The sequence below is a fragment of the Engystomops pustulosus genome, chromosome 7 (genome assembly GCF_040894005.1).
Source record: "Engystomops pustulosus chromosome 7, aEngPut4.maternal, whole genome shotgun sequence".
NCBI classification, from domain to species: Eukaryota; Metazoa; Chordata; class Amphibia; order Anura; family Leptodactylidae; genus Engystomops; species Engystomops pustulosus.
Window position 1 is genome coordinate 178639303 of NC_092417.1, and position 21498 is coordinate 178660800.

The window sequence follows — 21498 nt, forward strand, 5'->3', positions numbered from 1 at the left end:
AAATATCTGACCTTAAAGGATGGTTGAGGAGCATCAAGCAAACATGCTTTGAATTTTCCCTTTAAGGTATGGCCATGTAGACTACCAAATATGCTTTACATCTACCCTAAATTGGTGGTTGGGGAGACCACCATGTATTGTTTCAACCTGCCCTCAAAGGATGGTTGAATAAGCCACCTTTAATTCTGCCCTCAAAGGATAGTGGTGGAGGCCACCATACATGACTTGAACCTGCCCTCAAAGGATAGTGGTGGAGGCCACCATACATGACTTGAACCTGCCCTCAAAGGATAGTGGTGGAGGCCACCATACATGACTTGAACCTGCCCTCAAAGGATAGTGGTGGAGGCCACCATACATGACTTGAACCTGCCCTCAAAGGATAGTGGTGGAGGCCACCATACATGACTTGAACCTGCCCTCAAAGGATAGTGGTGGAGGCCACCATACATGACTTGAACCTGCCCTTAAAGGATAGTGGTGGAGGCCACCATACATGACATGAACCTGCCCTCAAAGGATAGTGGTGGAGGCCACCATACATTGTTTGAACCTGCCCTCAAAGGATGGTTGAAGAAGCCACTATCGAAACTGTTCTCAAAGGAAAGTGGTGGAGGATACCATACATGGTGCATCTACCCTGGTTGAGGAGACCACCATACATTGTTTGAACCTACCCTCAATGGATGGTTGAAGAAGCCACTATCGAAACTGTTCTCAAAGGACAGTGGTGGAGGATGTTATACATGGTGCATCTACCCTTAATCGGTGGTTGAGGAGACCATCATACATTGTTTGAACCTACCCTCAAAAGATAGTAAAAGAAGCCACCACTGAATCTTCCCTGAAAGAATAGTGGTGGAGGATACCATACATGGTCCATCTACCCTGGTTGAGGAGACCACCATACATTGTTTGAACCTGCCCTCAATGGATGGTTGAAAAGGCCACCAAACTCATTGGTCTATTGGTAAGCTCAGCTAATCAGTTGTATGACCAACTTTAATAATGTACCTGCCCTGAAATGTGCCTTCCATGAAGACTTCTTACTTCTCCTTTCAAGGACCTTCTTTGATCACTTCTTGGCCAACTAAATGTGATAACGTTAAATTCTTATGATTTACTTGAAATTGGCAAGAGGTTTGTAGAAGGCAACTTTGTTCTCTTTAACTTTTGGCCACCAAGGAGCTTCTGATTTTCTCCTTGTAGGCCATCAATAAGAAGAACATTGTTGACTATGATAAAGTTACGATTTTTGGAAGACATTTTCCTTCGAAGATCATCTCACAATTGATGACAATAGAAGACAGGTCAAACACCAAGAAGAAGCCACCAGTGACCTCTGTGGATCCCGACCTTCTCAGATGACCTTCTGAAGACTTGGCGGCTGATATTGGTTATTGGGTCGCCTTTTCATAACACCTTGTGACTCACGAGACGGAATGTAAATAAGCTCTGCCATGCATGAGTAATCTTTTCCCGGGATATGTTGGTGTTACTACATCTCACGTGTTCTCGCTCCGCTTTCTGGCGTTCACGTGTTACACAATGCTTGTCTAGTGACTGAGTTACTGTTCTGCCCGGATGAAGCAATATGGAAATGACTTCCTTAAGACGCGACTGACACATTTTTTTGTTTTTAATTTACACGTTGGTAAATTGCACGGTCATCTTGACTCCAATGACTGATGGTTAAGAGCAACGAGGAACTGAGGTCTCTTGGACCATTCTGTAGCCCACCCTCCATCAACCTCTAGAAAATGGACCCTCACAACCTCAATCTTACAGTTTCTTGTGCCAGATTTCTGAGGGTCCTGTATTGGGTTAGGGTCTGAGCCCCACTGAAGGATCTCCACGTGGACTGAATGGTCAGTCCTGTACTGGTAAAGAGTTCAAATGTGATGAACCCACAGGTATCTGGTTGGGCAGTTCCTTCACCAGAGAGATCGTAGAACCTACACAGTGTCTGTTGGATGAACCCAAGTCTTTCGACCCTGGGCGACCATGCAGCTAGTTAGGGACAGTACCTGGTGGCCATATTGGAGGCTTATGGAAAGCTCATCCATGAAATTCTTTATTGAAAATTAGGGATGTGATGAAACCAGCTGAGAACTTTCTTAAAGAACATTGTTGACTTGTTAAGATCTGTTCTACTGCTCTCACCATAGAGATACAGACTTGATGCCTCTAAGACCCAAACAGCAGACCCCAACCCTACCCGAGGCCGGTCACTAAACTTTGTAGACAATGACTCCAGTGATAACTCTAAAAATTCATTTTATTTATAAACAATACGGTACAAATTAGACATTTATATATAATCACATCAGCTACATCAGGAAATACATTGTAAAAACTGCTCCGGAGAGTCCACCCACTAATATCACGGTCCACCCCATCACCGAGGAGCCCCCTTAAAATGCTATGATGATTTAGCAGTGTTCAATTCTATATAGTGTTACTGATAAACTTATCCTCCCCTCTCCCAAAATTCTCTTTTTCCGGAGTGTCAAAGCATCAGGGGTTTGGATTGATAGTGCTGTACTATAGAGATCTAGCACCCTCAGTCACAGTGTGCGCATGTGCTGTTTGAAGAGGGTGGTGACTGAGGGTCTGGATCTCCTGAGTCTTTGGTTATCTATGGTCTTGTGTATGTTTGGTCCTGATTCTCTTGCCCTTGTAAGGAATTAGTGAGAGAAGGTAAGAGGGCAAGCACGCACCCATTACTCCTGGTCAGTGCCCATATCAACCTAACCTTACTCCAAGATACCATAGAAACAGACCATGGGGACAGGAGACCCATTCCAATTAGGTCTTTTCTTCATGGAACTACCTGATGAGGTTCTGTGCCAAAGACACCATAGGATCTACTCAAGAACCTACTATCTGAGATAGCCTCATGGATGGTGGAGACCTCGGTGTGTAGCATTCTCGGTCCCAAACCATATTAATCTACCGTAGAAACAGCCGATGAGGAGATGAGACCCATTCCAGATTGGTCTTGTCACCATGCTACTAAGTGATGAGGACCTGTACCAAAAAAAATCATGTGTCATATCTGAGATGACTTCACGGATAATGGAGTCTAGATGGACCTAATGAGCATTCTCAGTCCCAACCCATACCAAATGTTACTCCCACATACCATAGAAACAGCCCATGGAGATGAGATGAGGACCTGTACTAAAACACCATGGGACCACCCACTGTCTACAATGACTTCAAGGATGATGGAGTCTAGATGGACTTCATCTTCTTCATTGGTAGAGTGCGTAGCATTCATGGTCCCATATCAACCAACCTTTACTCCCACAAACCATAAAGCATCCAATGGGAAGAGGAGACCCTGGGGAGATGAGGACCTGTAATAAAAATCATCATGGGACCACCGACTATCTACAATGACTTCATGGATGATGGAGTCTAGAAGGACGTCATCTTTTTCATTGGTATGGTGTGTAGCATTCATGGTCCCATATTAACCAACTGTTACTCCCACAAACCATAAAACATCCCATGGGAAGAGGAGACCCTGGGGAGATGAGGACCTGTACTAAAAATCATCATGGGACTACCGACTATCTACAATGACTTCATGGATGATGGAGTCTAGAAGGACGTCATCTTCTTCATTGGTATGGTGTGTAGCATTCATGGTTCCAACCCTTATCAACAAACCATAAAAACATCCCATTGGAAGAGGAGACCCTGGGGAGATGAGGACCAGTAATAAAAATCATCATGGGACCATTGACGATCTACAATGACTTCATCTTCTTCATTGGTAGAGTGCGTAGCATTCATGGTCCCAACCCACATCGACAAACCATAAAAACATCCCATTGGAAGAGGAGACCCTGGGGAGATGAGGACCTGTACTAAAAACATTATGGGACCACCCACTATCTACAGTGACTTCATGGATGATGGAGTCTAGGAGGACTTCATCTTCTTCATTGGTATGGTGTGTAGCATTCATGGTTCCAACCCTTATCAACAAACCATAAAAACATCCCATAGGAAGAGGAGACCCTGGGGAGATGAGGACCTCTACTAAAAACATCATAGGACCACCTACTATCTACAATGACTTCATCTTCTTCATTGGTATGGTGCGTAGCATTCATGGTCCCAATCCACATCGACAAACCATAAAAACATCCCATTGGAAGAGGAGACCCTGGGTTGATGAGGACCTGTACTAAAAACATCATAGAACCGCTGATTATCTACAATGACTTCATGGATGATGGAGTCTAGAAGGACTTCATCTTGTTCACTGGTAAGGTGTGTAGCATTCATGGTCCCATATCAACCAACCTTCATCCCATAGAAGCAGCCTAGGGGGGGGGGCATTTCGAGTTGTTCTTGCCCCCATGGTATTGATTGATGTTGAGGCTGTGCCAAAAACACGATGGGATCACTAGGAGCTACTATCTGAGATGGCCTCAGGGGTGATGGAAGAACCTCATGTTCCCACCATTGTCATTGAACATCTTCCATGTCTGCACCCCAAGAGTCCTGTTCAGACCTGAGCCCCCTGACCACAGAGATGGGCGGAATGAACCCTGAAGATGGCGGCCCCTCCCCGCCCCCCGGAAAAGGGAACGAGATGAGATTCACAGACATGAAACATCAGTAGGAGGACACAAATGTGAAGCTCAGATGGCCAAAAGCAAACAGTACGGCTCTTAAAGGGATGTCTTCACAACCCCTTTAATTAGGACGTAAGGACTGTTCTCTCTTTCTACAGATATGGGGTTTTTGTAATGTTCGTCCTTCTTAAAGGGGCGTTCCAGACTGGAACCCATCTGAGATCCACCATTCTTGTCCACGGAGCCCTGGATTCCCGATATCTACAGCGAGTAACAATCCGTGTAACGTGTCCGTCACTCAAAGAAGAATCACCATAAATATTCACAAAACCTGATGACATCATCTTCCTCAGCTCAGTGTCACATGACTGCGGGACATGACATCATCTTCCTCAGCTCAGTGTCACATGACTGCGGGACATGACATCATCTTCCTCAGCTCAGTGTCACATGACTGCGGGACATGACATCATCTTCCTCAGCTCAGTGTCACATGACTGCGGGACATGACATCATCTTCCTCAGCTCAGTGTCACATGACTGCGGGACATGACATCATCTTCCTCAGCTCAGTGTCACATGACTGCGGGACATGACATCATCTTCCTCAGCTCAGTGTCACATGACTGCGGGACATGACATCATCTTCCTCAGCTCAGTGTCACATGACTGCGGGACATGACATCATCTTCCTCAGCTCAGTGTCACATGACTGCGGGACATGACATCATCTTCCTCAGCTCAGTGTCACATGACTGCGGGACATGACATCATCTTCCTCAGCTCAGTGTCACATGACTGCGGGACATGACATCATCTTCCTCAGCTCAGTGTCACATGACTGCGGGGCATGACATCATCTTCCTCAGCTCAGTGTCACATGACTGCGGGACATGACATCATCTTCCTCAGCTCAGTGTCACATGACTGCGGGACATGACATCATCTTCCTCAGCTCCGTGTCACATGACTGCGGGACATGACATCATACAGGATCTCTACAGGTAAATTGATTGGCATATGAAAAATATAAAAAAAATTCTTAACCCCAGAAATCCCTTTAAACTCATGTTCCAGCATAAAGATTATTCACTTTCTGATACTATATGCCTCAAAGATCACTGCTTGCTGTCAGTGAATGGGGACTTTCATACTTGACTTTCACCGGGGGCAGGGCAAATCTCTTTGAGCCTTGCGCCTGTGTGTCCATCATGTGTCTCATTATGAAGGGGAAATCAATGACTGCAAGCAGAGATTTTACAAACTATATATTGTTTTCCGTTGGTTTTTAATTTTTATGCTTGCGGTCAGCGAAGAGGATCCGGCTCAATTGACTTACACAGGAGCATGTTCAAGTCATTACAATTGTACAGAAAGCAGAGATCTTTACACCCCTACTTTGTATTGGTGGCTGCTGGTTTCTAAGAACTCTGCTTGCTTTAGGGGAATGGGAAACGTCACAGTTGCCTTACACAGGGACATTGCTCGTTACAAGACAGAGCTCCAAGGCGAATTATAAAGGGTAGCATTCGCAGACAGCAAGCAGAGATCTTGAAACCATTGGTATGTCTTTATTCCTAAGATCTCTACTTGCTTTCAGGGAATGGGAACCATCATGGTTTCATTATACAGGGATGTGGTTTGTCACAAGACAGAAGTTTGCCAGCAACATGACGAATTATAAAGGGTATTATTCACACACAGCAAGCAGAGGTCTTGAAAACTCCACTTTTTCTTGTTTTCTGTTAATTTTCTAAGATCTCAGCTTGCTTTCAGGGAATGGGAACCTTCATAGTTTCATTATACAAGGACAGGGTTTGTCACAAGACACATCATTCACAGACAGCAAGTGGAGGTCTTGAAAAACCTTCTATTGTTTCCCATTATCCCTGTTGGCTGTCAGTGAATGTGACTTACATAGGACACAGTGATCACAGGGGAATGGCTAGTAGCAAGACACGAGTCACATGACAGACTATGAAGGTTACCGTTCACTGACAGCAAGCAATGATCTTGCGAATTGATACAAAAATTGATATTGAAAGCATAAATTGAGATTTGAGAACTCATCACTAGGCAATAAGTAGCCTGGAACCAGGAACTAGAATATCCCTTTAAGAAACAGCTGCCTTTAAGTCCATTTCCGTGGTAAAAAACAAAAAAACTTTTACATACAAATGTAAATACAAATTATAAGAGGAAAATCCCGTCTCACGTTATTCTAATTGTATAGAAAGCAGCCGAGAGCCGCCGATACAATGTAACGAAATCCTGCGATGGCAGGTCACAGAAAACTGTGTACACAATCATTCTCCCCGGTGTAGAGAGGGGGCGCCACTGGCACCCGCTCCGTCCTCCGCCCCCCCATATAAATAAATTAGTCAGTGTCTGCAGTGTCGGGGGTTCAGCTTTCGTTCTCCTTCCACCCCCGCGCGTTCTTCCCAAATTTGTAGACCAGGCGCCTCCCGTCCACACGCTCCAGGATCTCCCTCTTGTAGTAGTATCTGAGGAGGCAATGACATGGGTGAGGTTATACCGTACATAGGGACTGGACAATCTTATAACGGTACATGCATGGCTTATATACAGCCATAGGTCTAGTACACATATAGCGGTACATGCATGGCTTATATACAGCCATAGGTCTAGTACACATATAGCGGTACATGCATGGCCTATATACAGCCATAAGTCTAGTACACATATAGCGGTACATGCATGGCCTATATACAGCCATAGGTCTAGTACACATATAGCGGTACATGCACGGCTTATATACAGCCATAGGTCTAGTACACACATAGTGGTACATCCACGGCCTATATACAGCCATAAGTCTAGTACACATATAGCGGTACATGCATGGCCTATATACAGCCATAGGTCTAGTACACACATAGTGGTACATGCATGGCCTATATACAGCCATAGGTCTAGTACACATATAGCGGTACATGCATGGCCCGTATACAGCCATAGGTCTAGTACACATATAGCGGTACATGCATGGCCTATATACAGCCATAGGTCTAGTACACATATAGCGGTACATGCATGGCCTATATACAGCCATAGGTCTAGTACACACATTGTGGTACATGCATGGCCCGTATACAGCCATAGGTCTAGTACACATATAGCGGTACATGCATGGCCTATATACAGCCATAGGTCTAGTACACACATTGTGGTACATGCATGGCCTATATACAGCCATAGGTCTAGTACACATATAGCGGTACATGCATGGCCTATATACAGCCATAGGTCTAGTACACATATAGCGGTACATGCATGGCCTATATACAGCCATAGGTCTAGTACACACATAGCGGTACATGCATGGCCTATATACAGCCATAGGTCTAGTACACATGTAGTGGTACATGCATGGCCTATATAAAGCCATAGGTCTAGTACACACATAGCGGTACATGCATGGCCTATATACAGCCATAGGTCTAGTACACATGTAGTGGTACATGCATGGCCTATATACAGCCATAGGTCTAGTACACATGTAGTGGTACATGCATGGCCCGTATACAGCCATAGGTCTAGTACACATATCGCTAAACATGCATGGCCTATATACAGCCATAGGTCTAGTACACACATAGTGGTACATGCATGGCCTATATACAGCCATAGGTCTAGTACACACATAGTGGTACATGCATGGCCTATATACAGCCATAGGTCTAGTACACACATAGTGGTACATGCATGGCCTATATAAAGCCATAGGTCTAGTACACACATAGTGGTACATGCATGGCCTATATAAAGCCATAGGTCTAGTACAAACATAGCGGTACATGCATGGCCTATATACAGCCATAGGTCTAGTACACACATAGTGGTACATGCATGGCCTATATACAGCCATAGGTCTAGTACACACATAGTGGTACATGCATGGCCTATATACAGCCATAGGTCTAGTACACACATAGTGGTACATGCATGGCCTATATACAGCCATAGGTCTAGTACACACATAGTGGTACATGCATGGCCTATATAAAGCCATAGGTCTAGTACACACATAGCGGTACATGCATGGCCTATATACAGCCATAGGTCTAATACACATGTAGTGGTACATGCATGGCCTATATACAGCCATAGGTCTAGTACACACATAGCGGTACATGCATGGCCTATATACAGCCATAGGTCTAGTACACACATAGTGGTACATGCATGGCCTATATACAGCCATAGGTCTAGTACACATATAGCGGTACATGCATGGCCTATATACAGCCATAGGTCTAGTACACATATAGCGGTACATGCACGGCTTATATACAGCCATAGGTCTAGTACACATATAGCGGTACATGCATGGCCTATATACAGCCATAGGTCTAGTACACATATAGCGGTACATGCATGGCCTATATACAGCCATAGGTCTAGTACACATATAGCGGTACATGCATGGCCTATATACAGCCATAGGTCTAGTACACACATAGCGGTACATGCATGGCCTATATACAGCCATAGGTCTAGTACACATGTAGTGGTACATGCATGGCCTATATAAAGCCATAGGTCTAGTACACACATAGCGGTACATGCATGGCCTATATACAGCCATAGGTCTAGTACACATGTAGTGGTACATGCATGGCCTATATACAGCCATAGGTCTAGTACACATGTAGTGGTACATGCATGGCCCGTATACAGCCATAGGTCTAGTACACATATCGCTAAACATGCATGGCCTATATACAGCCATAGGTCTAGTACACACATAGTGGTACATGCATGGCCTATATACAGCCATAGGTCTAGTACACACATAGTGGTACATGCATGGCCTATATACAGCCATAGGTCTAGTACACACATAGTGGTACATGCATGGCCTATATAAAGCCATAGGTCTAGTACACACATAGTGGTACATGCATGGCCTATATACAGCCATAGGTCTAGTACACACATAGTGGTACATGCATGGCCTATATACAGCCATAGGTCTAGTACACACATAGTGGTACATGCATGGCCTATATAAAGCCATAGGTCTAGTACACACATAGCGGTACATGCATGGCCTATATACAGCCATAGGTCTAATACACATGTAGTGGTACATGCATGGCCTATATACAGCCATAGGTCTAGTACACACATAGCGGTACATGCATGGCCTATATACAGCCATAGGTCTAGTACACACATAGTGGTACATGCATGGCCTATATACAGCCATAGGTCTAGTACACATATAGCGGTACATGCATGGCCTATATACAGCCATAGGTCTAGTACACATATAGCGGTACATGCACGGCTTATATACAGCCATAGGTCTAGTACACATATAGCGGTACATGCATGGCCTATATACAGCCATAGGTCTAGTACACATATAGCGGTACATGCATGGCCTATATACAGCCATAGGTCTAGTACACATATAGCGGTACATGCATGGCCTATATACAGCCATAGGTCTAGTACACATATAGCGGTACATGCACGGCTTATATACAGCCATAGGTCTAGTACACATATAGCGGTACATGCATGGCCTATATACAGCCATAGGTCTAGTACACATATAGCGGTACATGCATGGCCTATATACAGCCATAGGTCTAGTACACACATAGTGGTACATGCATGGCCTATATACAGCCATAGGTCTAGTACACATATAGCGGTACATGCACGGCTTATATACAGCCATAGGTCTAGTACACACATAGTGGTACATGCATGGCCTATATACAGCCATAGGTCTAGTACACATATAGCGGTACATGCATGGCCTATATACAGCCATAGGTCTAGTACACATATAGCGGTACATGCATGGCCTATATACAGCCATAGGTCTAGTACACATATAGCGGTACATGCATGGCCTATATACAGCCATAGGTCTAGTACACATTTAGCGGTACATGCATGGCCTATATACAGCCATAGGTCTAGTACACACATAGCGGTACATGCATGGCCTATTTACAGCCATAGGTCTAGTACACACATAGTGGTACATGCATGGCCTATATACAGCCATAGGTCTAGTACACATGTAGTGGTACATGCATGGCCCGTATACAGCCATAGGTCTAGTACATATATAGCTAAACATGCATGGCCTGTATACAGCCATAGAGCATAAGACAACACCAGGAAGGTTTAGTACACATATAGCGGGATTGTTTATATGATTGTTGTATGTTGCTATTACTAGATCACTATATGGCGGTATGTATTGGACGTTGTGTAGCACAGTCTGTGGCAGGTATAATTACTGCAGGGATGTGACCACATAGCGCAGGGCCTCTCCAGCGCCTTCCTCTAATGTGATTTGGCAGGTGGAGGTGACAGCATCACTACGTTCCCTCCTCATAGGGTGGGACCTCCAGGACTGTACATGAAGGAATGGAATATATTGTGTGTCGCAACAAAGTCTCCTGCATCCGCACTTCTCATCAGATCCGGAAAAACCAATGATTATCCCAGGAGTCAGTAATTAGAGGGATCACTCATTATCCTTATGTAACAATCACTAATGACTCAGGGAATGCAAAATATCACATGAACAGAAGTGTCAAAGGAAAGTCTAAAAGTTAAAGGGAAACTGTCAGCAGGTGAGACCCTACAGACTGCAGTCAGTGTTATGTATTGTCCCAGGAGAGATGTGTAATCAGACCTCACACTGCTGTGCTCTGTGCTCTCTACAGCCAGTGTTATGTATTGTCCCTGGAGAGATGTGTAATCAGACCTCACACTGCTGTGCTCTGTGCTCTCTGCAGCCAGTGTTATGTATTGTCCCAGGAGAGATGTGTAATCAGACCTCACACTGCTGTGCTCTGTGCCCTCTGCAGCCAGTGTTATGTATTGTCCCTGGAGAGATGTGTAATCAGACCTCACACTGCTGTGCTCTGTGCTCTCTGCAGCCAGTGTTATGTATTGTCCCTGGAGAGATGTGTAATCAGACCTCACACTGCTGTGCTCTGTGCTCTCTGCAGCCAGTGTTATGTATTGTCCCAGGAGAGATGTGTAATCAGACCTCACACTGCTGTGCTCTGTGCTCTCTGCAGCCAGTGTTATGTATTGTCCCTGGAGAGATGTGTAATCAGACCTCACACTGCTGTGCTCTGTGCTCTCTGCAGCCAGTGTTATGTATTGTCCCTGGAGAGATGTGTAATCAGACCTCACACTGCTGTGCTCTGTGCTCTCTGCAGCCAGTGTTATGTATTGTCCCTGGAGAGATGTGTAATCAGACCTCACACTGCTGTGCTCTGTGCTCTCTGCAGCCAGTGTTATGTATTGTCCCTGGAGAGATGTGTAATCAGACCTCACACTGCTGTGCTCTGTGCTCTCTGCAGCCAGTGTTATGTATTGTCCATGGAGAGATGTGTAATCAGACCTCACACTGCTGTGCTCTGTGCTCTCTGCAGCCAGTGTTATGTATTGTCCCAGGAGAGATGTGTAATCAGACCTCACACTGCTGTGCTCTGTGCTCTCTGCAGCCAGTGTTATGTATTGTCCCTGGAGAGATGTGTAATCAGACCTCACACTGCTGTGCTCTGTGCTTTCTGCAGCCAGTGTTATGTATGGTCCCTGGAGAGATGTGTAATCAGACCTCACACTGCTGTGCTCTGTGCTCTCTGCAGCCAGTGTTATGTATTGTCCCTGGAGAGACCATGTAGACCCCATTCCTGTTACCTCATAGCGCGGCTCAGCTTCTCGTAGGTCATACTGCTGTTATTCTTCTTCTTCCCCCATAGTTGTGCCACTGCCTCGGACTTCAGGAATCTGAAAACCCCCTCAGAGCGATCCTCCCATCGTATCAAGCCGGGGTTCTTCTCTGGTGTAAGAAGGATGTCCCGAATAAACTCCCACAGATGTGTCCCACGGGGGTCTGTACAGAGAGAACATGACTAGTTACATTATAGAGACCCCACCTGCAGGATAGTGAGTGCAGCTCTGGGGTATAATACAGGATGTAACTCAGGATCAGTACATGATAAGTAATGTCATGTATGTACACAGTGACTGCACCAGCAGCAGAATAGTGAGTGCAGCTCTGGAGTATAATACAGGATGTAACTCAGGATCAGTACATGATAAGTAATGTCATGTATGTACACAGTGACTGCACCAGCAGCAGAATAGTGAGTGCAGCTCTGGAGTATAATACAGGATGTAACTCAGGATCAGTACATGATAAGTAATGTCATGTATGTACACAGTGACTGCACCAGCAGCAGAATAGTGAGTGCAGCTCTGGGGTATAATACAGGATGTAACTCAGGATCAGTGCAGGATAAGTAATGTCATGTATGTACACAGTGACTGCACCAGCAGCAGAATAGTGAGTGCAGCTCTGGAGTATAATACAGGATGTAACTCAGGGTCAGTACAGGATAAGTAATGTCATGTATGTACACAGTGACTGCACCAGCAGCAGAATAGTGAGTGCAGCTCTGGGGTATAATACAGGATGTAACTCAGGGTCAGTACAGGATAAGTAATGTCATGTATGTACACAGTGACTGCACCAGCAGCAGAATAGTGAGTGCAGCTCTGGGGTATAATACAGGATGTAACTCAGGATCAGTACAGGATAAGTAATGTCATGTATGTACACAGTGACTGCACCAGCAGCAGAATAGTGAGTGCAGCTCTGGGGTATAATACAGGATGTAACTCAGGATCAGTACAGGATAAGTAATGTCATGTATGTACACAGTGACTGCACCAGCAGCAGAATAGTGAGTGCAGCTCTGGGGTATAATACAGGATGTAACTCAGGATCAGTACAGGATAAGTAATGTCATGTATGTACACAGTGACTGCACCAGCAGCAGAATAGTGAGTGCAGCTCTGGGGTATAATACAGGATGTAACTCAGGATCAGTACAGGATAAGTAATGTCATGTATGTACACAGTGACTGCACCAGAAGCAGAATGGTGAGTGCAGCTCTGGGGTATAATAGTGGATGACACTATTACTTTAGATTATATGACGTGTGTAATACTTCCTTTCTCCTGTGGAGGCGCTGCAGGGATATAAAACACTTGTTGTCATGTATCTGGTAGTTTCAGGCGATTATTTGTCTATATACAAAGTGCAGGAGACTTCTTGGCACATGTAAGGGAGGAGACGTCATGTGAGGCTCCTGTAGACCCCGGGGCCCCTCCTGCTGACATCCCATCAAACATTACAGGGGAAGTCGTCTCATAGATCAGTGACAAACATCGGCAAAGAAGTCCTAGCCCCAAGCAGTAAGCTGTCTCCTGGAGAAAAGTTACGGAATTCTTTCTCACTATTAGATCATAGTATGGTGGTATTATTAGATCATAGTATGGTGGTATTATTAGATCATAGTATGGTGGTATTATTAGATCATAGTATGGTGGTATTATTAGATCATAGTATGGTGGTATTATTAGATCATAGTATGGTGGTATTATTAGATCATAGTATGGTGGTATTATTAGATCACAGTATGGTGGTATTATTAGATCATAGTATGGTGGTATTATTAGATCATAGTATGGTGGTATTATTAGATCACACTATGGTGGTATTATTAGATCACACTATGGTGGTATTATTAGATAACGCTATGGTGGTATTATTAGATCATAGTATGGTGGTATTATTAGATCATAGTATGGTGGTATTATTAGATCACAGTATGGTGGTATTATTAGATCACAGTATGGTGGTATTATTAGATCTCAGTATGGTGGTATTATTAGATCTCAGTATGGTGGTATTATTAGATAACGCTATGGTGGTATTATTAGAGCATAGTATGGTGGTATTATTAGATCACAGTATGGTGGTATTATTAGATCACACTATGGTGGTATTATTAGATCACACTATGGTGGTATTATTAGATAACGCTATGGTGGTATTAGTAGAGCATAGTATGGTGGTATTATTAGATCATAGTATGCTGGTATTATTAGATTATACTATGGTGGTATTATTAGATAACGCTATGGTGGTATAAGTAGAGCATAGTATGGTGGTATTATTAGATTATATACTATGGTGGTATTATTAGATCATAGTATGGTGGTATTATTAGATCACAGTATGGTGGTATTATTAGATTATATACTATGGTGGTATTATTAGATCATAGTATGGTGGTATTATTAGATCACACTATGGTGGTATTATTAGATCATAGTATGGAGGTATTATTAGATCACAGTATGGTGGTATTATTAGATTATACTATGGTGGTATTATTAGATCATAGTATGGTGGTATTATTAGATCACAGTATGGTGGTATTATTAGAGCATAGTATGGTGGTATTATTAGATCACAGTATGGTGGTATTATTAGATAACGCTATGGTGTTATTATTAGATCACAGTATGGTGGTATTATTAGATAACGCTATGGTGGTATTATTAGATCATAGTATGGTGGTATTATTAGATAACGCTATGGTGGTATTATTAGATCATAGTATGGTGGTATTATTAGATCACAGTTTGGTGGTATTATTAGATTATACTATGGTGGTATCATTAGATAACGCTATGGTGGTATAAGTAGAGCATAGTATGGTGGTATTATTAGATTATACTATGGTGGTATTATTAGATCACAGTATGGTGGTATTATTAGATTATACTATGGTGGTATTATTAGATCACACTATGGTGGTATTATTAGATCATAGTATGGTGGTATTATTAGATCACAGTATGGTGGTATTATTAGATTATACTATGGTGGTATTATTAGATCACACTATGGTGGTATTATTAGAGCATAGTATGGTGGTATTATTAGATTATACTATGGTGGTATTATTAGATCACAGTATGGTGGTATTATTAGATTATACTATGGTGGTATTATTAGATCACAGTATGGTGGTATTATTAGATTATACTATGGTGGTATTATTAGATCACAGTATGGTGGTATTATTAGATTATACTATGGTGGTATTATTAGATCACAGTATGGTGGTATTATTAGATTATACTATGGTGGTATTATTAGATCATAGTATGGTGGTATTATTAGATCATAGTATGGTGGTATTATTAGATCATAGTATGGAGGTATTATTAGATCATAGTATGGTGGTATTATTAGATCATAGTATGGTGGTATTATTAGATAACGCTATGGTGTTATTATTAGATCACAGTATGGTGGTATTATTAGATAACGCTATGGTGGTATTATTAGATCACAGTATGGTGGTATTAGTAGAGCATAGTATGGTGGTATTATTAGATCATAGTATGGTGGTATTATTAGATCACACTATGGTGGTATTATTAGATCACAGTATGGTGGTTTTATTAGATCACACTATGGTGGTATTATTAGATCATAGTATGGTGGTATTATTAGATCACACTATGGTGGTATTATTAGATCATAGTATGGTGGTATTATTAGATCATAGTATGGTGGTATTATTAGATAACGCTATGGTGGTATTAGTAGAGCATAGTATGGTGGTATTATTAGATCACACTATGGTGGTATTATTAGATCATAGTATGGTGGTATTATTAGATCATAGTATGGTGGTATTATTAGAGCATAGTATGGTGGTATTATTAGAGCATAGTATGGTGGTATTATTAGATCATAGTATGGTGGTATTATTAGATCACACTATGGTGGTATTATTAGATCATAGTATGGTGGTATTATTAGATCACAGTATGGTGGTATTATTAGAGCATAGTATGGTGGTATTATTAGAGCATAGTATGGTGGTATTATTAGATCATAGTATGGTGGTATTATTAGAGCAAAGTATGGTGGTATTATTAGATCATAGTATGGTGGTATTATTAGATCATAGTATGGTGGTATTATTAGAGCATAGTATGGTGGTATTATTAGATCATAGTATGGTGGTATTATTAGATCACAGTATGGTGGCATTATTAGATCACAGTATGGTGGTTTTATTAGATCACAGTATGCTGGTATTATTAGAGCATAGTATGGTGGTATTATTAGATCATAGTATGGTGGTATTATTAGATCATAGTATGGTGGTATTATTAGATAACGCTATGGTGGTATTAGTATTGCATAGTATGGTGGTATTATTAGATCATAGTATGGTGGTATTATGTGAGCACTGTATGGTGGTATTATTAGATCATAGTATGGTGGTATTATTAGATCATAGTATGGTGGTATTAATAGATCATAGTATGGTGGTATTATTAGATCACACTATGGTGGTATTATTAGATCATAGTATGGTGGTATTATTAGATCATAGTATGGTGGTATTATTAGATCACAGTATGGTGGTATTATTAGATCACAGTATGGTGGTATTATTAGAGCATAGTATGGTGGTATTATTAGATCATAGTATGGTGGTATTATTAGATCATAGTATGGTGGTATTATTAGATCATAGTATGGTGGTATTATTAGATCATAGTATGGTGGTATTATTAGATCATAGTATGGTGGTATTATTAGAGCATAGTATGGTGGTATTATTAGATCACAGTATGGTGGTATTATTAGATCACAGTATGGTGGTATTATTAGATCACAGTATGGTGGTATTATTAGATCACAGTATGGTGGTATTATTAGATCACACTATGGTGGTATTATTAGATCATAGTATGGTGGTATTATTAGATCACACTATGGTGGTATTATTAGATCACAGTATGGTGGTATTATTAGATCACAGTATGGTGGTATTATTAGATCACACTATGGTGGTATTATTAGAGCATAGTATGGTGGTATTATTAGATCATAGTATGGTGGTATTATTAGATCACACTATGCTGGTATTATTAGATCATAGTATGGTGGTATTATTAGATCACACTATGGTGGTATTATTAGATCATAGTATGGTGGTATTATTAGAGCATAGTATGGTGGTATTATTAGATCATAGTATGGTGGTATTATTAGATCACACTATGGTGGTATTATTAGATCATAGTATGGTGGTATTATTAGATCACACTATGGTGGTATTATTAGAGCATAGTATGGTGGTATTATTAGATCATAGTATGGTGGTATTATTAGAGCATAGTATGGTGGTATTATTAGATCACAGTATGGTGGTATTATTAGAGCATAGTATGGTGGTATTATTAGATCATAGTATGGTGGTATTATTAGATCATAGTATGGTGGTATTATTAGATCACAGTATGGTGGTATTATTAGAGCATAGTATGGTGGTATTATTAGATCACAGTATGGTGGTATTATTAGAGCATAGTATGGTGGTATTATTAGATCACACTATGGTGGTATTATTAGATCATAGTATGGTGGTATTATTAGATCACACTATGGTGGTATTATTAGAGCATAGTATGGTGGTATTATTAGATCATAGTATGGTGGTATTATTAGAGCATAGTATGGTGGTATTATTAGATCACAGTATGGTGGTATTATTAGAGCATAGTATGGTGGTATTATTAGATCATAGTATGGTGGTATTATTAGATCACAGTATGGTGGTATTATTAGATCACAGTATGGTGGTATTATTAGAGCATAGTATGGTGGTATTATTAGATCATAGTATGGTGGTATTATTAGATCATAGTATGGTGGTATTATTAGATCATAGTATGGTGGTATTATTAGATCATAGTATGGTGGTATTATTAGATCATAGTATGGTGGTATTATTAGAGCATAGTATGGTGGTATTATTAGATCACAGTATGGTGGTATTATTAGATCACAGTATGGTGGTATTATTAGATCACAGTATGGTGGTATTATTAGATCACAGTATGGTGGTATTATTAGATCACACTATGGTGGTATTATTAGATCATAGTATGGTGGTATTATTAGATCACACTATGGTGGTATTATTAGATCACAGTATGGTGGTATTATTAGATCACAGTATGGTGGTATTATTAGATCACACTATGGTGGTATTATTAGAGCATAGTATGGTGGTATTATTAGATCATAGTATGGTGGTATTATTAGATCACACTATGCTGGTATTATTAGATCATAGTATGGTGGTATTATTAGATCACACTATGGTGGTATTATTAGATCATAGTATGGTGGTATTATTAGAGCATAGTATGGTGGTATTATTAGATCATAGTATGGTGGTATTATTAGATCACACTATGGTGGTATTATTAGATCATAGTATGGTGGTATTATTAGATCACACTATGGTGGTATTATTAGAGCATAGTATGGTGGTATTATTAGATCATAGTATGGTGGTATTATTAGAGCATAGTATGGTGGTATTATTAGATCACAGTATGGTGGTATTATTAGAGCATAGTATGGTGGTATTATTAGATCATAGTATGGTGGTATTATTAGATCATAGTATGGTGGTATTATTAGATCACAGTATGGTGGTATTATTAGAGCATAGTATGGTGGTATTATTAGATCACAGTATGGTGGTATTATTAGAGCATAGTATGGTGGTATTATTAGATCACACTATGGTGGTATTATTAGATCATAGTATGGTGGTATTATTAGATCACACTATGGTGGTATTATTAGAGCATAGTATGGTGGTATTATTAGATCATAGTATGGTGGTATTATTAGAGCATAGTATGGTGGTATTATTAGATCACAGTATGGTGATATTATTAGAGCATAGTATGGTGGTATTATTAGATCATAGTATGGTGGTATTATTAGATCATAGTATGGTGGTATTATTAGATCACAGTATGGTGGTATTATTAGAGCATAGTATGGTGGTATTATTAGATCACAGTATGGTGGTATTATTAGAGCATAGTATGGTGGTATTATTAGATCACACTATGGTGGTATTATTAGATCATAGTATGCTGGTATTATTAGATCACAGTATGGTGGTATTATTAGATCACACTATGGTGGTATTATTAGATCATAGTATGCTGGTATTATCGTGTAGTAGTATCTTATTATGGTTGCACATTATGGCAGTTTTATCATGTGACATTCAGATAATCATTCAGAAAGATCACAAGAAAGGAAAGTAATAACCCAGAGGATCCCCGGAAGCTCCTGTCTATTGTTACATGATGTTACATTTTGCTCCTTTACAGTAGACTCCATGTGATCTGCGAGATACATCCGGGGATAGGAAGTATCTGGCCTAAGGAGGGGGGGCAGATGACTCTTCCGCCCCCGCACTGCCCTCATGATAACCTACCCGCTATGGCAGGGGAACAATCACTTACTGTGTTTCTTGGTGCTGCTTCTCTGCGGATGGTCCTGGGATTTCTTCACCTCGGATTCTGCATAGGCTGAAAAAAAACAAAAACCATCATTGTTGTGGTGCGGTCACCGGTGCCAACGCTGGTGCAACACTCATTGTTCATATGGGAGACAAAGCGTCACTTCAGGGATGTGGCAACACAGTGAACTACCTGCAACGTTCCCACAACACGGCGCATCCTAATGGAAAAGACCTCTATGAACCCAATTTGGGAAGACCATTATGGTTTCCATTGGAAAGTGTCACTATGATTCACATCGAGAAGACCTCTATGGTTCATCATGGAGAAGACCTCTATGGTTCATCATGGAGAAGACCTCTATGGTTCATCTTGGAAACGACCACTATGGTTCATCTTTGAAAATACCACTATGCTTGCCACTGTTGACACTGTTAACCCCTGGAGAAGACCACTATGCATCCCACTGGGTTAAGATCACTATGGTTTTCATTGGAGAACACCATTATGATTCCCATTGGAGGAGACCTTTATGGTTCATCTTGGAGAAGATCTCTATGGTTCATCTTGTAGAAGACCACTATGGTTCATCTTGGAGAAGACCACTATGGTTCATCTTGTAGAAAACCACTATGGTTCATCTTGTAGAAGACCACTATGGTTCATCTTGGAGAAGGCCTCTATGGTTCATCTTGGAGAAGACCACTATGGTTCATCTTGGAGAAGACCACTATGGTTCATCTTGGAGAAGACCTCTATGGTTCATCTTGGAGAAGACCTTTGTGGTTCATCTTGGAGAAGACCACTATGGTTCATCTTGGAGAAGACCACTATGGTTCATCTTGTAGAAGACCACTATGGGTCATCTTGGAGAAGACCACTATGGTTCATCTTGGAGAAGACCTCTATGGTTCATCTTAGAGAAGACCACTATGGTTCATCTTAGAGAAGACCACTATGGTTCATCTTGGAGAAGACCACTATGGTTCATCTTGGAGAAGACCACTATGGTTCATCTTGGAGAAGACCACTATGGTTCATCTTGGAGAAGACCACTATGGTTCATCTTGGAGAAGACCTCTATGGTTCATCTTGGAGAAGACCACTATGGTTCATCTTGGAGAAGACCACTATGGTTCATCTTGAAGAAGACCACTATGGTTCATCTTGGAGAAGACCACTATGGATCATCTTGAAGAAGACCACTATGGTTCATCTTGGAGAAGACCTCTATGGTTCATCTTGGAGAAGACCACTATGGTTCATTTTGGAGAAGACCAGTATGACTCCCACTGGAGAAGTGAAGAGTGATTAGTTAGGGGCTCATTAAAAGCCAACAAGAGAAGACTACTAGGCTTCCAACTTGACGAGAACATTATTGTTCCCGTTGGAAAGAACCACTTTGGTTCTTTTCAGAAAAGACCACCAAGGCTTTACATTGGAAAAGGCCACTATGATTCACATTGGAGAAGACTACTAATATCCCTATTGGACAAGACCACTAATGCACCCCTCTAGAGAAGCCCCCTATGGTTCCCATTGAAGATGACATGAGGAAATTGTCACTATGAATCAGATTGAGAAGACCACTATGTTTCATCTTTGAAAATTCCACTATTCTTGCCACGGTAGAATACCACTATGGTTCATCTTGGACATAGACCACTATGGTGT

At 41.4% G+C, this 21498-nt stretch overlaps 1 protein-coding gene across 3 annotated transcripts in view; it reads right to left on the minus strand.

Moving 5' to 3' along the window:
* Positions 1-2259: 2259 nt before the first annotated feature.
* Positions 2260-21498, minus strand: part of EHF (ETS homologous factor) — a 57774-nt gene continuing 38535 nt past the window's right edge. For all 3 annotated transcript variants that reach the window (XM_072119063.1, XM_072119062.1, XM_072119064.1), the window contains 3 exons: positions 19828-19893; positions 12303-12498; positions 2260-7099 (listed from right to left, as the gene is read on the minus strand). In XM_072119063.1, the coding sequence (XP_071975164.1) occupies positions 7000-7099; positions 12303-12498; positions 19828-19893 (362 nt within the window). In that variant the 3' untranslated portion in view covers positions 2260-6999. The remainder of the gene's footprint in view (positions 7100-12302; positions 12499-19827; positions 19894-21498) is intronic.